This window comes from Carassius auratus, unplaced genomic scaffold (genome assembly GCF_003368295.1).
Source record: "Carassius auratus strain Wakin unplaced genomic scaffold, ASM336829v1 scaf_tig00013918, whole genome shotgun sequence".
NCBI lineage: Eukaryota > Metazoa > Chordata > Actinopteri > Cypriniformes > Cyprinidae > Carassius > Carassius auratus.
Window position 1 is genome coordinate 1,753 of NW_020524461.1, and position 13,288 is coordinate 15,040.

At 35.9% G+C, this 13,288-nt stretch overlaps 1 protein-coding gene across 1 annotated transcript in view; it reads left to right on the top strand.

Moving 5' to 3' along the window:
• The first annotated feature begins 266 nt into the window (after window positions 1-266).
• LOC113074209 (TBC1 domain family member 10B-like) overlaps window positions 267-13,288 on the top strand; it is a 34,529-nt gene continuing 21,507 nt past the window's right edge. The window contains exons 1-6 of the mRNA XM_026246965.1: window positions 267-302; window positions 1,192-1,315; window positions 1,523-1,592; window positions 2,879-2,993; window positions 3,159-3,276; window positions 6,214-6,326. Of these exons, the coding sequence (XP_026102750.1) occupies window positions 1,194-1,315; window positions 1,523-1,592; window positions 2,879-2,993; window positions 3,159-3,276; window positions 6,214-6,326 (538 nt within the window). The 5' untranslated portion in view covers window positions 267-302; window positions 1,192-1,193. The remainder of the gene's footprint in view (window positions 303-1,191; window positions 1,316-1,522; window positions 1,593-2,878; window positions 2,994-3,158; window positions 3,277-6,213; window positions 6,327-13,288) is intronic.

A 13,288-nucleotide genomic window follows, 5' to 3' on the forward strand; every position in this document is an offset into this window, starting at 1 on the left:
TTCGAGTATGGCTCTGTGTGATGTTAGATGGAGCGGAATTTCCTTATATGGGTCCTAAGGGACCAACAAAAGTGATCTTTCTAAAACTTTTTATAAATAGAAATTTTTTATAGATGCACGTTTGAAATATTTTGGTAGTTCAGCTGATAGTTCCATATTTGTCTATATACTGTAGGAAGGTCATTTCCGACCCATCGCACTCTGATGGGGGACCGTGCGGAGGCTATTGAGGGCCAAGCCAAACTTTTCCGAGTTCTTACCCGCATTTGCCCGATATAATCCCCAGATTGGATACGTACAAGGTAATGAACTGCCTTTACTTCCACAAATGCGGTCACTGGCATTCAGAGGTGTAAAAAGTACTCAAACATTTTACTCAAGTGAAAGTACAAGTACTCAGTACAAAATTTACTCAATTAAAGTACAAGTATCTGGTCAAAAACATACTTGATTAAAAATAAAAAAGTACAACTTAAGTTGTACTCAAGTATTAAAAAAGTAGAAATACTTTTTTTCTGACAGACATACAGAAGAATGGTTAAAGGGAGAGAATAAAAAAAACACAATATGCTTCCTCAGATTTGATGGTGAACTTATGAAGCCAGACATTTACCTGATGAAAGTCATAATTGAAGTAGAAATGTGTGTGTTTGATGCATGAAAACAGTGATCAATAGTTCTCATGTCAGGCACACACGTTTGAGCTTCTGTTTACCATATTTAATGCACATAAGATAAAATAAAAATATAATGTACTTTTCAAGATGAAATAAAATTGTAAGGAGTAAAAAGTACTGTTTTATCTTCAGAAATGTAATCAAGTAAAAGTACAAGTAGACAGTTTAAATTGTACTTGAGTAAAGTACAAATCCCCCAAAATAATATTTAAGTACAGTAATCAAGTAAAATTACTCAAGTATTTTACACCTCTGCTGGGATTACTGAAATCTTCTTGAACCTTTTTGCGTGAACTGCTTTTACTGGTTGTGTCACACATTTTTAACTTCAGTATATACCGAGGTTCAGTCTCAAGAGGGCAGTCAAGTGCTATCTTGTTGCTATTGCATGTCATTGTCATAATTTAGTTAGCATTTATTCTGTGGAGCTAATTTAGTTAGTTTGTCCTTAACATTCAGGTCATAATGGGAGCATGTGGTGGCTCATGGTTTGTTTGTTTGTTGTTTTGCTCAGGGATGTCCTATATAGCTGCTGTGCTCCTGATGATCCTGTCTGAGGAGGAGGCTTTCTGGGCTCTGGTTGCTCTGTTAGAGAAGCCCAAATATTTATCCGAGCTCTTTGATTCTTCTCTGGAGAAGTAAGACTTTCAGCTGTTTATAAAATACATATATAAACACTTATTTTACAAAGGTTTACTCAAGCTACACTAAAAACATCTGATGAAAGAACTGTTGGGAGAATTTGGATTTTTGTTTTTTTGCAGATGCCAATAATTGAAAATGGGCTACATATTGTTGGTTAATCAACTTTTTATCTATTTGAGATTAATTTATTTTATTTATAGGATTCAACATCAAGCTTTGGTTTTTCATCAGCTCCTGAAGCACAGGAAACCTCTGCTTTTTCAGCACTTGGTGAGAATTATGATGTATTTTTATTTTTCTGCTAAAAAAAAAAAAAATTAAGAAAAAATAAATAAATCAATAAATATTTTAATAAATATATTATGACGTATTATTTTTCTGCCCATGAAATTAAGATGAAGTTTGCCTCTATTATTTAAAAAAAAAATATATTGTACATTTATATATGAAGTATTAATTGATTACATGTGATCTAGATTATGTAATCAGATTCCAAAAATCATGTAATAACCAGAAATATTTACTTGAAATATCTCTGAGGAAGTTCATTTTTCAATAATTAAAACGACACATTCACATGTTTACAGTTCAATGTCATTTGATGTGCACAAATATGGTTATGTGAAAACAAATAAAATATTTACATTTTTTGCTTTCAAGGGTTTAAATAACTTATTTAAAATTTTTATGATTTATTTAATTATTAACTTTTTATCAACTCACAAACCCACTGTGATTGGTACATTAAGCCCAGTTTGGGAAACTGGTTTGTTTAATGCATTTTATGATGTTCTCAAAAATGGGATATATTTTTCCATTTGCTTTTTTAAATCAATATGGTCAATGGCAAGTTCAAAACAGGTTTGTTAAAGTAATCAGAAAACAATAATAAGACTAAAACTAAGACATATTAAACTAAGGAAGAGGTCTTAAACTCTGGCTTCAACTCTCAACAGGAAAATGTCTGAATATAAAACCAGACACATGCTGAATTACACACATTGGTTAAAATCTCCCAGTTCTCTAGAGTTTATGCAGATCACAGCCTTTCTCGCACAGGTTTGTCACTGTGTCTCATAGACCTTTTCCTGAGGGCTTTCAAATGAGCTCTTCTGTTTTTTATAGTGGTGGCTGTCCGCCCCCTCAGAGCAATCGTGCAGCTTGGTAAACTCTTAAGGGATTTCCTTCTCATTGTGTGTAGACTCAGCGCAGCTGTCTGAAAAGCTGCGCTATTAGACCACAGCACAGGAGAAAACATGATGCTATTAACTTACAAAGATTGCAAAGTGCAGCGACACCTAAAAAATAATTAAAAAGCTTTTATTTCATCGCAATCATGATATAACCAACCCAAATGACTTCCTTTTAAGTGTGGAACACAGAAATGAAGAACTTTATCAAAATGTGCCAGTCGCTCTTTTTCATTAAATTACAGCGCCACACTGGAGCTTTCAAGCTTAAAATATTGATTTATTAATGTATTTATCTGTTTGTTTGGGTGAAATATGACCTGTTTGTAGATGTTGACAGGAGTGTGTTGTTGTCTCTGATGGTAGGAGGCTCTTGGGGTGTCTTCTCTACATTTCATCATGCAGTGGTTTCTCACTCTCTTCACCTCTCTGCCGTGCTGGGACTCAGTATTGGCCATTTGGGATCTCATCATGCTGCATGGTATATCACGCCTTGATCCTGTTTGTACTAGAATAATAACACCTCAAGTGTCAACACTCCTGTGTCATTTATGACCATTTAAGCATCACTTGAGAGAATAGAAAATGATTGGTTTCAAACAGGTTTCTTGAACCTTATTTGGTCAGTTTCTTATGTTCTTTGCAGGTCTGCTGGCTGTATTTCGCACCGGCCTCACCATCATCCTGCTGCTGGAGTCTCGTATCATGAGCATGAATGAGGAGGCCACCGTTCTGCCCATTCTCCTGCGGGTGCCTGTGGACGTGTGAGTGCTCTGATAACTATTAATGCATGTCCTCTTTACCTCTGCACTGTAAGGTATACTTTAGACTGCCATGATGCCACCAATTCTTGGAAACTTGGAGAAGGACTTAGTTTGAACAGTTCGGCAACAAGCGAAGAGTGTATGTTTGACGGAGGGAGGGGGAGAGAGATAAAATGAGTGTCTCCCAACAGTTAGACACAGAGAGGGTAGTCTTATAATGTGAGGTGCCATTTCAGCCTCACGAAACATGTGACTTAGTGAAAACTGATGTCATCTTATTCGGCCTGAATTTATTTTCCGAGAGGACAATGACCCTAATCATTCTTCTAACTACTGCTGGAACTACCAGTTTAAACTAAACTGGACAGATCTATTGTACATTCAAGGGAAAGCCTTGAGCTTGAGTTGAGGAAGGCATGGGATAACACGAGTGTCGAAGTTCTCAGGAAATATATTGACGCCATGCCAGAGAGATGTGCTGCTGTAATCACTGCAAAAGGTGGACATACCAAATATTGAAGTTAAACGTGGATAAAAACAGTACGACTGATATTTGTTTTGTTCGAGCAACCATCTGCCTGTTTCATGAACATTATAAAATGAAATCATGTTTTGGAGGCAAAAATAGGTCTTTGTTTTGAGGTCTGTTCAGTTTTTTAAATAATTTTGACCACCACTGTGTATATTTATATAAGAGACTAATTATATCACTATTGTTTTTTTTAAAGATTATCTTTGAGAATTAAATTGTCAAAATAGAAGATAGGAACATGAACTATTAAATATCCAGTATAAACAATAGCAATAAATTCAAAAATCTCTAATACTGGCTGATAACTAATATGGTAGTAATAATAGTTATTTTCTTCCATAAAAATACAAATCTCTAATACAGCTAATAAATACTATGATGACCGATATTTTAAATGTGTTGATTATTTGATTTCTCAATTAGTCTTTTCTCTTAATTGCACTAAATCTAGAATTTTGCATGCTTAAATCTGGCAACAGATTGGTATGCACATTATACAGATTAATAATCAGTTAAAACTTTTAAAACATATGCAAGTAAAATAAATAAATAAGCCCCAGTATGATCTGCTTTTAAAACTCAGATTATACAAATATTTTTACTGCTATTTCTTTCGCTAGTATGGTCAAGTGAAGGCAAGCAGATTCATTAGAATGTATCTCTCATCGTCACAAGACCTGGTCTAGCAGTTCAAATAATTATACATTACGTTTATAAAAAGAAACGCTTGTTTAGTTTGGAAATTGAAAAAATGAGGTTTCTTGATGACAGAAACATGGATATGTTGATTTGATGATGTCACAGTCCCCATGGCGATGTGGCCACGAGTACCGCTTTCATTAGTATAGCAGAAGTCAAAGACACATGAAGCCGGGTTATATTGTTAAAGCTGTTAAATTGTTTCTATGGTCGCCGTTTATTCAGTAGTGCGTCATGCCGATCCAAGGAATCCTTTGCCATGTGATCTGGAATTCTTTTTTATGCATGTGCGCAAATAAAACTCACCTTTCTGAATAAACCTTCGATTAACATTTAAAAAACTATATTTGTTGTGGCTTGGTGAAAAAAACATCCATGCACTTTGTCAGCCAATTTGAAGGATTATAAGGGCAAACGATGCCATTTGCCAGTTTCAAAGGGGATATTTGGCATTGACATGCAGATGGCAGTCAGCACAAAGCTCCTCCACATCAGGGAACGGGTTCACGTTGCTCAGCTGGCACCACGGCAGTGCCGACAAGGTCAAGCCTAAATGCTCCCCTCTGATTCAGAGTATCAGAGTTTTGCTAGGCAGAGAACTGAGCCGTCTGAGAACGAAGCGGGAGGCCAGAGAGGGAAACCGAACTGGTTCAAACCAGTCTCTACATTCCCAAGCTGGGAAAACCAGCTCTTTTGGCTTTTTGGAATCTAGTTTAAACATAATTTTTCATCGCTGTGATGACTGATTTCTACAGCTCATGATATGTATTTATTAAATCGGGATGATTTGGTTGACGTCACTGCTAGCTGGCTCTTTGGTCTCCACAGTGATGCGGCTGTAGGCACCCGTCACCAGAGACCGTGAACAATGTCAGGTCTTCATAAAAGAGACTGGGGTGTCCTTGCACTCTTTTACAATACTGGCCCCCTCTTCCCATTCACTCCTGTTGATGTGTAGGCCACTGAAAAAACTTGACAGATCGTTTGTGTGCCGTTTTTTTTTTTTCCCTGACAAGGCCACTTTAGAGCTTATGTAACTTACTGTGACGTTAAGTGCACGCAGACAAGGTTTATTTCTGCTAGGAGGGCTGCTTTTCCAGGTATAGAATTTGTTTTTAATAGCAAGGGAAATAAGAGTTGTTGTTTTTAAATCTAGGATGTTTTCATTTCTTGTTTGCTGTCTTCAGTTTGATCTGTAGTTTGTCTAAATCATATCAAACTGTGAGATTAAGAAAAGTTGTCAAATGTAGATGATAGATAAGCTTTTTTTAATCTATCAAAATCGTTTTTTAAAATTTTAAACAAACTTCCTGTTTGTTGACATAACCTAGGCCAGAGGTTTATGGTCCATAGTTACCTATGTTTGCTATTAAATTAAACAAGTTAATTATTAATATTAAAATTAATTAAAATTATTAATTAATATTTGACTCTCACATTGTCATTGTATTAAAGCTAACGGTTTTAAAAGAGATATTTACTTAAATTAAGAATTTAATTAATTTACTTCTGAATTAATTACTGAATTTAATTAATTTACTTCTAAAAATCTGATCTTATCTAGAACCCTCTTGTGGTTTTCTTGGTTTGAAACTTCTGCTGGTTAATATAAGGATTTTTTTCCCCTAACAATCTTAATAAAAAATCTAAATTAATGTGGAAAATATAAAATGTCATAATCTTAGTTGTGGTGTTTGTGTTTCCAGCTCCCAGCATTGTGTCCTGATCCCAGCCCTCTGGAACACTGATGTTCAGGAGTGGGAAATCAACTGCATGAACCGCCTAGTCTTGGAGGGGGCCAGTGGCGGACCGGATGAAGGTAAACACATTCCCACAATCCCACCATTTAACATCCGAGCACGCAAGGACAGCTTACAACATTCGGTCGATTACAACAATGAATACACTTGTTCTCCCATCCAAACCTGTGGAGACATTCCAGCCCTCCTTACATAAGACCTCCTCCTTTGTCTCGGTTGTTTGTTTAGTGTACATATGAGCCCACCTTCAGTACAGTATGTTGTCCCGTGTGCCTCAGCAGTCTACTGTGCTGCAAGCAATACACTGAGTTCAGGACTAAGGGTCAAGTGTAATGGGCTGACAGAGACACTAGATAGGGACAGACTGGGGATTTAATCTCTCCGGTCATCAGCGTCTGTTTGGGGATCAATAACAGGGATGCTTTTGACTGGATGTGCCCGTAAGTGCTGACTTTTAGGGAACAAAATGTCAGCAGCATCTCATGTTAGACCCAGGGGAAGACGGCATGCCTGGGTGTACAAACACACTTAAGTGTGCTCAGGCTGGATGCTATGTTTGAGTTCAGTAGCAACAGGCTCAAGCGAACAGACCTTGTGTACTAACGCAGGTTTCAGTTTTTTCACACAATAATGGTAAATAAAGTATTTCATATATTTATATACATAAAGTTTATATTATAAGTTTACCATCTTTCATTGTTCTACCCAGTCTTGGAGAACTATTTAGTCTATAATCTTGAATACCTACTAGCAAAACTACCTGAAAAACGATATACACACACACACACATGCCATAACCAACTAATATATAACTAACAGTTTATTTGTCTATTTATTAGATGTATATTTATTTCAATAATTATAATAATTAAATATATTTAATTTATTTTATGTATTCATTAGATTTATTTTTATTCATCTGTTTACATGTACACTTTCTTTTAGCTTTTTACTTATTTTGATGGTCTTTTACTTTTGCCGTTTGATTCTTGCAATATAAGGTACTTTTAAACTTTTACTTAAGTATTTTCTCAGTTACTATATTGTACTTTAACTTTCATGAATTCACATTTCACCTTCCACCATGCTTTCATTTTCTGTCTCTTTCTCACCAACTCACTCTTACATAACTATTTTCCCCAGCTAAAATCACCACACTTGCCACTGTCTTGGCCTGAGGTCTGCACACTCTCTATTCCCAATCAAAAAACCTCCATATGCTCTTGTTAACTGCCCTCACTGGGATCATCAGGTTTCTCTCTTGTTGCCAAAAGTCCCTGGCATTGCTTTTGTTAACACGCATTTACAACTTATGTTTTATTTAAGTTGATTTACAGTAGCGTTAACGCAGGTTTGACAGAATCCTGTTCGACCGGCACTTCTCTGTCTGGCAGCCGTGACTCATCTGCTTTTAATGACAGAGAAATTCCCTGAGGGTGGTTGTGCTTTTTGGAGCTGTTTTTTGGGGGTGACATGGTGTAATTGAAAGTCCCAGCAGTAATTTATACTGTATGAATATGTCATCCAAAGCTTTGTGAGTCATCCGGGGGGCCATCGGCCCCCTCTGTCCACCTTTTAACAAAGTAATGAGAACTGACTCACCAAGGCTTTACTCACTGCACCTGAGTTTCCATTGAAGGTCTATTTGGGAAACATCTGGATGTCAGGAAACCACAGAACGACCACAGCTGACTTACTGTTGACTGAAGAGTTTCTAGTGGTCTGTGTCTTTAAATAGATTGTATGTTTATTAGGTTTTTAGCACACCTGTCCATGACTTCATACCTGCCTGAAGGTATTTTGACGTTTGCTTTAAGTAACAAGAAGCATGAGTTCATTAGATTTGCTCTGATTTGCTTTCTCTTTGTATTATGAAGCTATATTGTGGTACTCTTGTGAATGTGTGTTGACTGACACTGAAGAGAAGTATTGTTGAATAAAGTTATTTATTTATAATTTAATATTTATTTTAGTGCTGTCAAAATTAGCGCGTTAACGCATTCGATTAATTTGAAATATTTAACGCGTTAAAATAAAATAACGCAATTAACGCGGTTGCAGTTTTTTTTATTTCCAGTTGTGGCCTATGTGTGTTCAACGTGCAAAGAAATATGGATAAGACCAAGGAAGGACTTTTAGACGGAAAGTTTCAGTATAAAACTCTGCCGGATTACTCTTCAATCTGCCACAAGAAACATTACTCTTCATTTAGTCTGCCACAAGAAACAGCAACATTAAAATCATGAACTCAAATGTCATTGTTTAAAAAAAAAAAAAAAACAATGACTGTAACAGTGCGTAAATCAGACCTTTCTGTAACGCTAACGTTAATAAGCTTAAACGAAAATAACGAAATAATTGTGTAGCGGAGTATTTTTTGTACACAGTGCCGCAAACTGTCAATCACTCCTGTACGCGTGCATCACTGTCCTCCTCGCAGCTGCAGCAACTTGCGCTCTCTCTCTTCATCAAGCTTTAAAACAAAAAGGGGACAAAAAGTCATATCATATTGTCTTTGTGCATAGGCTATAGATTAATTAGATAAATAAATATCTAAATTTGTGCCTTGCTGTTTACGGTATTTTTTTAGAACTTAGAAAAAAGATGCTGCAGCCAATGAACAGCCAGCGGGGGCTGCAGGACGACTCAACCTCCGCAGACAGTTTTTAATGTTTATCAGACAATAAATACTCAAGATTTTGCTTTAGTATAACTCACAACGAGTTTCACACACCTTCTCCGGCCACGTTGAGTTGTTGACACTTAACAGTGGGAAAAGCGACACATGCGCTATTCACTTGTATAACTTAAGGGTGAATGGGTAATGTAGTTTCTGCTCTGGGTGGGATGAATTAGGAAGCTTGCATTGTGAAGGGCGCTCTGAAAATCGGCAGTGCAGGTAAAAGATTAAAACCTCTATTAAAACAGATGTCCAAATGAGCGTACCGGTACGCTACAAGCACGTTCTGGGCGCACGGAGAGGTGGCGGAACGCTCAAGAGCTATATTTGGAAGTGGCGGTACTGAGTACCTGTGTGTACTGGCCCACTTAAAGCACTGGCAATGACTATACTTTGGAATTTTTTTGCAGTCCACTTAGAATTCAACATGGAAATCATTTTTGTTTTTTATTGGCATTGATTGTTTTGAAATTCAAATGGTACTTACATGCCTGTGTTTTTATTTCTGTAATAAATATGGCTTTCAAGCCAACAGTTAATTTGGAGGATATTGATGGTTTATTGCAGGTATGTTGTTTACATGAGAAAATCTGTGTTACAAGTTAAACAAAAATTCCAATAAACAATCATATTTTGAATTTAAATAGTTTCTTTGTCTTGAGTTTACATTAATTATTTACATTTTACATTTACATATCCAAAAAGTTTCAGTCTTTTAATTGCGATTAATTGCGATCAATTTTAAAAAATTGTGCGATTAATTAGTTAATTTTTTTTAATCGATTGACAGCACTAATTTATTTATATAAATATATAATATATATAATATTTATATAATATTTTTGTTTTCTTTGCGCACAAAGAGCTTCATAAAACTACAGATGAACTGATATCACATGGACTATTTTAACAATGTCCTTACTACCTTTCTGGGCCTTGAACGTGTCAGTTGTGTTGATGTCTATGCAGGGTCAGATTTAATCAAAAATGTTTTAATTTGTGTTCTGAAGATGATCAGGGAAATGAATGACAGAATTTCATTGTTGGGTGAAATATCACTTTAAGTCTGTGTCAACATTTGATAGTCAAGCTTTATAGCTTATAAGAACAAATTATTTTTTTGTGAATATTGCGACATAAGCATCAGTGATGATGATGATGCTGTATAGGCTCCCATGGGGGTGTGTGGTACAGAAAGGTGTTTGTTTCCCTGAGAGCAGGATTGTATTTTGCTGGAGAGTGTGTTGGCAGAATCCTGAGGTGTGCTGCTATCTCAGCGCTGTGGTGCACTGCTGTTATTTTCTCTGCTGTTTGTAGTGCAGTGACTCAGCTGCTTTCTGCAGGTGCAATCAAATTCAAGATGTAAAATATCTATACATTATTTACAAATATGTTACGTTTTATGTATGCATTCGCATACACTTATGTTTAACATTTTTGCATTTTTTTTTTTGAAAAGCAATTAATACATTTTTATTTGGTAGAAATCACGGTCTGGGGGGGGGGGTGGTGTGTGGTGTTGTCCCTTCGGTAGAAACGCAGTCCATCCGTTCGCACCTACACCTGACCGAAAGTGCACTTTTCTGTCGGTGATTAAATGGGCACGGGCTCAACCCCCTGTGCATGCTGCTGATGAAACGTAACCGTATGGATAATGCGAAATAGGGCTACTCCGATAACGATCGGCCAATCGTTATGCGCATCTCGTCAGTAAAGCCGGTTCTCTAATCAGCGGTAAATTCCCTCAGATGTGCGTGATTTCACATAGAGCAGCTGTTACTACACAGAGCCGTTGTTAACTGAGAAGCTGCGCAAATCCACGTATAAAATATATTCAAATACAAAACTGTTGTTTTAAATGGTTATATTTTATAATATTTAGATTTTTACTATATTTATGATCAAATAAATGTAGCTTTGGTGAGCATGAAATACTTCCTTCAAAACAGTGTTAATTTCGTTGACTAAATATTTTCGTCATTATTTTCGTCACGAATATATTTTTGCGGACGAAAACGAAACGAGAACTAAAATAGAAGGCACTGATGGAGACTAAAACTATGACTACATTGATTGACATTATCGTCAACGAATAAAGGACGAGACGAAAATAGACTGTGACGAAAATCAAATCAGCAGACGGGAGAGATGCGAGGAACGAACAAAGACCCAGCAAAACATAACAGGCGAGACTGCATGAGAGAAGAGAACCAATCCGAGCCTGACTTATTGAGACGTGAAGCAAAGGTTTTCAGTTTTAAAACGAGCTCCCGGGAAGACGGCATTCGAAGAGGTGATGTCTAAAAGAGCGACAAAATGTCCACAGCTCACTTCACGTTTGACGACGAACAAAACAAAACGAAGTGTAAAGCACGCAGAGCGCTCATTCGTGCCAAGAACACAACCAATTTGAAAAGACATTTACAGACGAGCCACCTGGACATTTTCTCAAATGTAATTTCACAACGATGTTCTTTTGTTTATTGAGCTAAGCAAAAGTGGAATACTGCAGTGCATGTTGTAGCATTAAATATTACGAACTGAAAAGTACTGTAAAATAGCCCCTTCTTCAAATTAGATGAGAGCACAATACTAATACATAATATCATGATAAATACATTTGATTAATACCAATGTTTAGTATATTTTATAATGTTCTACTTGTTGACAATATCACAAATATTTCTATATTAGTCATGTGAAACATGAATGTTCACATCCTATCATTATACATACAAATCTAGCAATATTGTAGTATTTAAAACATACAATATTGCTAGACAAATGAATACCTTATAAAATCTTGTTACTTTTTTTTATCCACCTAGCTGCCAACTTATTAAATATTTACTTTAAATGTATGCACTTATTGTTCAGCTCAGCTGTAAGCTTTAAGGTCCTGGACCTAACTTTATTTTTCTTTTATTGATGGTCAATTGGCAGCTAGTTATTGTTTACATTATCATGACAGTGTTTGTTGCTGCATAAAAGCTTTTGAATCGAAATAAAGACACAGTTGTGTTGAAATAAAGTTGAATTTGTGTTTTATATATTTTGGTTAAGTTTGTTTCCTATACCAGCTGTAAAAAAATGTCTAGTAAATCTGTTATTGATTTTAGTCTTATTTTAGTTGACTAAAATACCAAGCAATTTTAGTCGACTAAAATACCAAGCAATTTTAGTCGACTAAAATAAGACTAAAATTAAAACAAATCAGATGACTAAAACTTGACTAAAACTAAAATGAATTATAGTCAAAAGACTAAGACTAAAACTAAATTAAAATTTCGTGTCAAAATTAACACTGCTTCAAAAATATAAAAAATCTTGCTAACCCCAAACTTTTGCATGTGTTTTTAACTAAAAATGGTCATATTAAAGGAACACTCTACTTTTTTTGAAAATAGGCTTATTTCCCAACTCCCCTAGAGTTCAAAAGTTGAGTTTTAACATTTTTGAATCCATTCAGTTGATCTCCGGGTCTGGCGGTAGCACTTTAATCTTAGCTTAGCATAGATCATTGAATCTGATTAGACCGTTAGCATCCCTCTCAAAAATGACTGGAGTTCCTATATTTTTCCTATTTAAAACTCTTCTGTATTTACATCTTGTTATTATTATATTACGCATGAAAATATGCTTATTGGAAGTTACCTAGCTGGGATTATTGTCAGGCGCTGTGTAAAATTTGCTGTGCCTGGTGAACCTGTGGTACGGCAGCCAAGTTTCTTGATTATTACGCCGGAATGAGAGTGTGTAGTATATGAGTATAAGCTAAGTTAAAAGTGTGACCGCCAGACCCGGAGATAGGCTGAATGGATTTGAAAACGGTAAAACTCAACTGTTAAACTGTAGGGTAGTTGGAAAATGATTTTCAAAAGAAGTGGAATGTTCCTTTTAATAATACTGGTTAAAAGAGAGTGTTCACCATAAAATGAAAATTCTGTCAATAATTACTCGCCCTCAAATCGTTCCAAACCCGCAAGACCTTTGGAACACAAATTAAGATATTTTAATGAAATCCGAGAGCTTTCTGACCTTGCATAGACAGCAATCCAACTGAAACATTCAAGGCCCAAAAAGATAGTATGGACATTGTTAAAATAGTCAATGTGTCATCAGTGGTTCAATCGTAATGTTATGAAGCTACGAGAATATTTTTTTGTGCACAAAGACAACAAAAATAGCAGCTTAATTCAACAATTTCTCCTCTTCCGTGTCAGTTTTTTTAAATAATCACACTCAATTCAGACTTGTTGAGTCTGGAACAATTGCAATGCCAACAAGTATGCAATACCATAGAGGACCTAAGTGGGATCCCTGAGGCTGACTCTGGCTTTT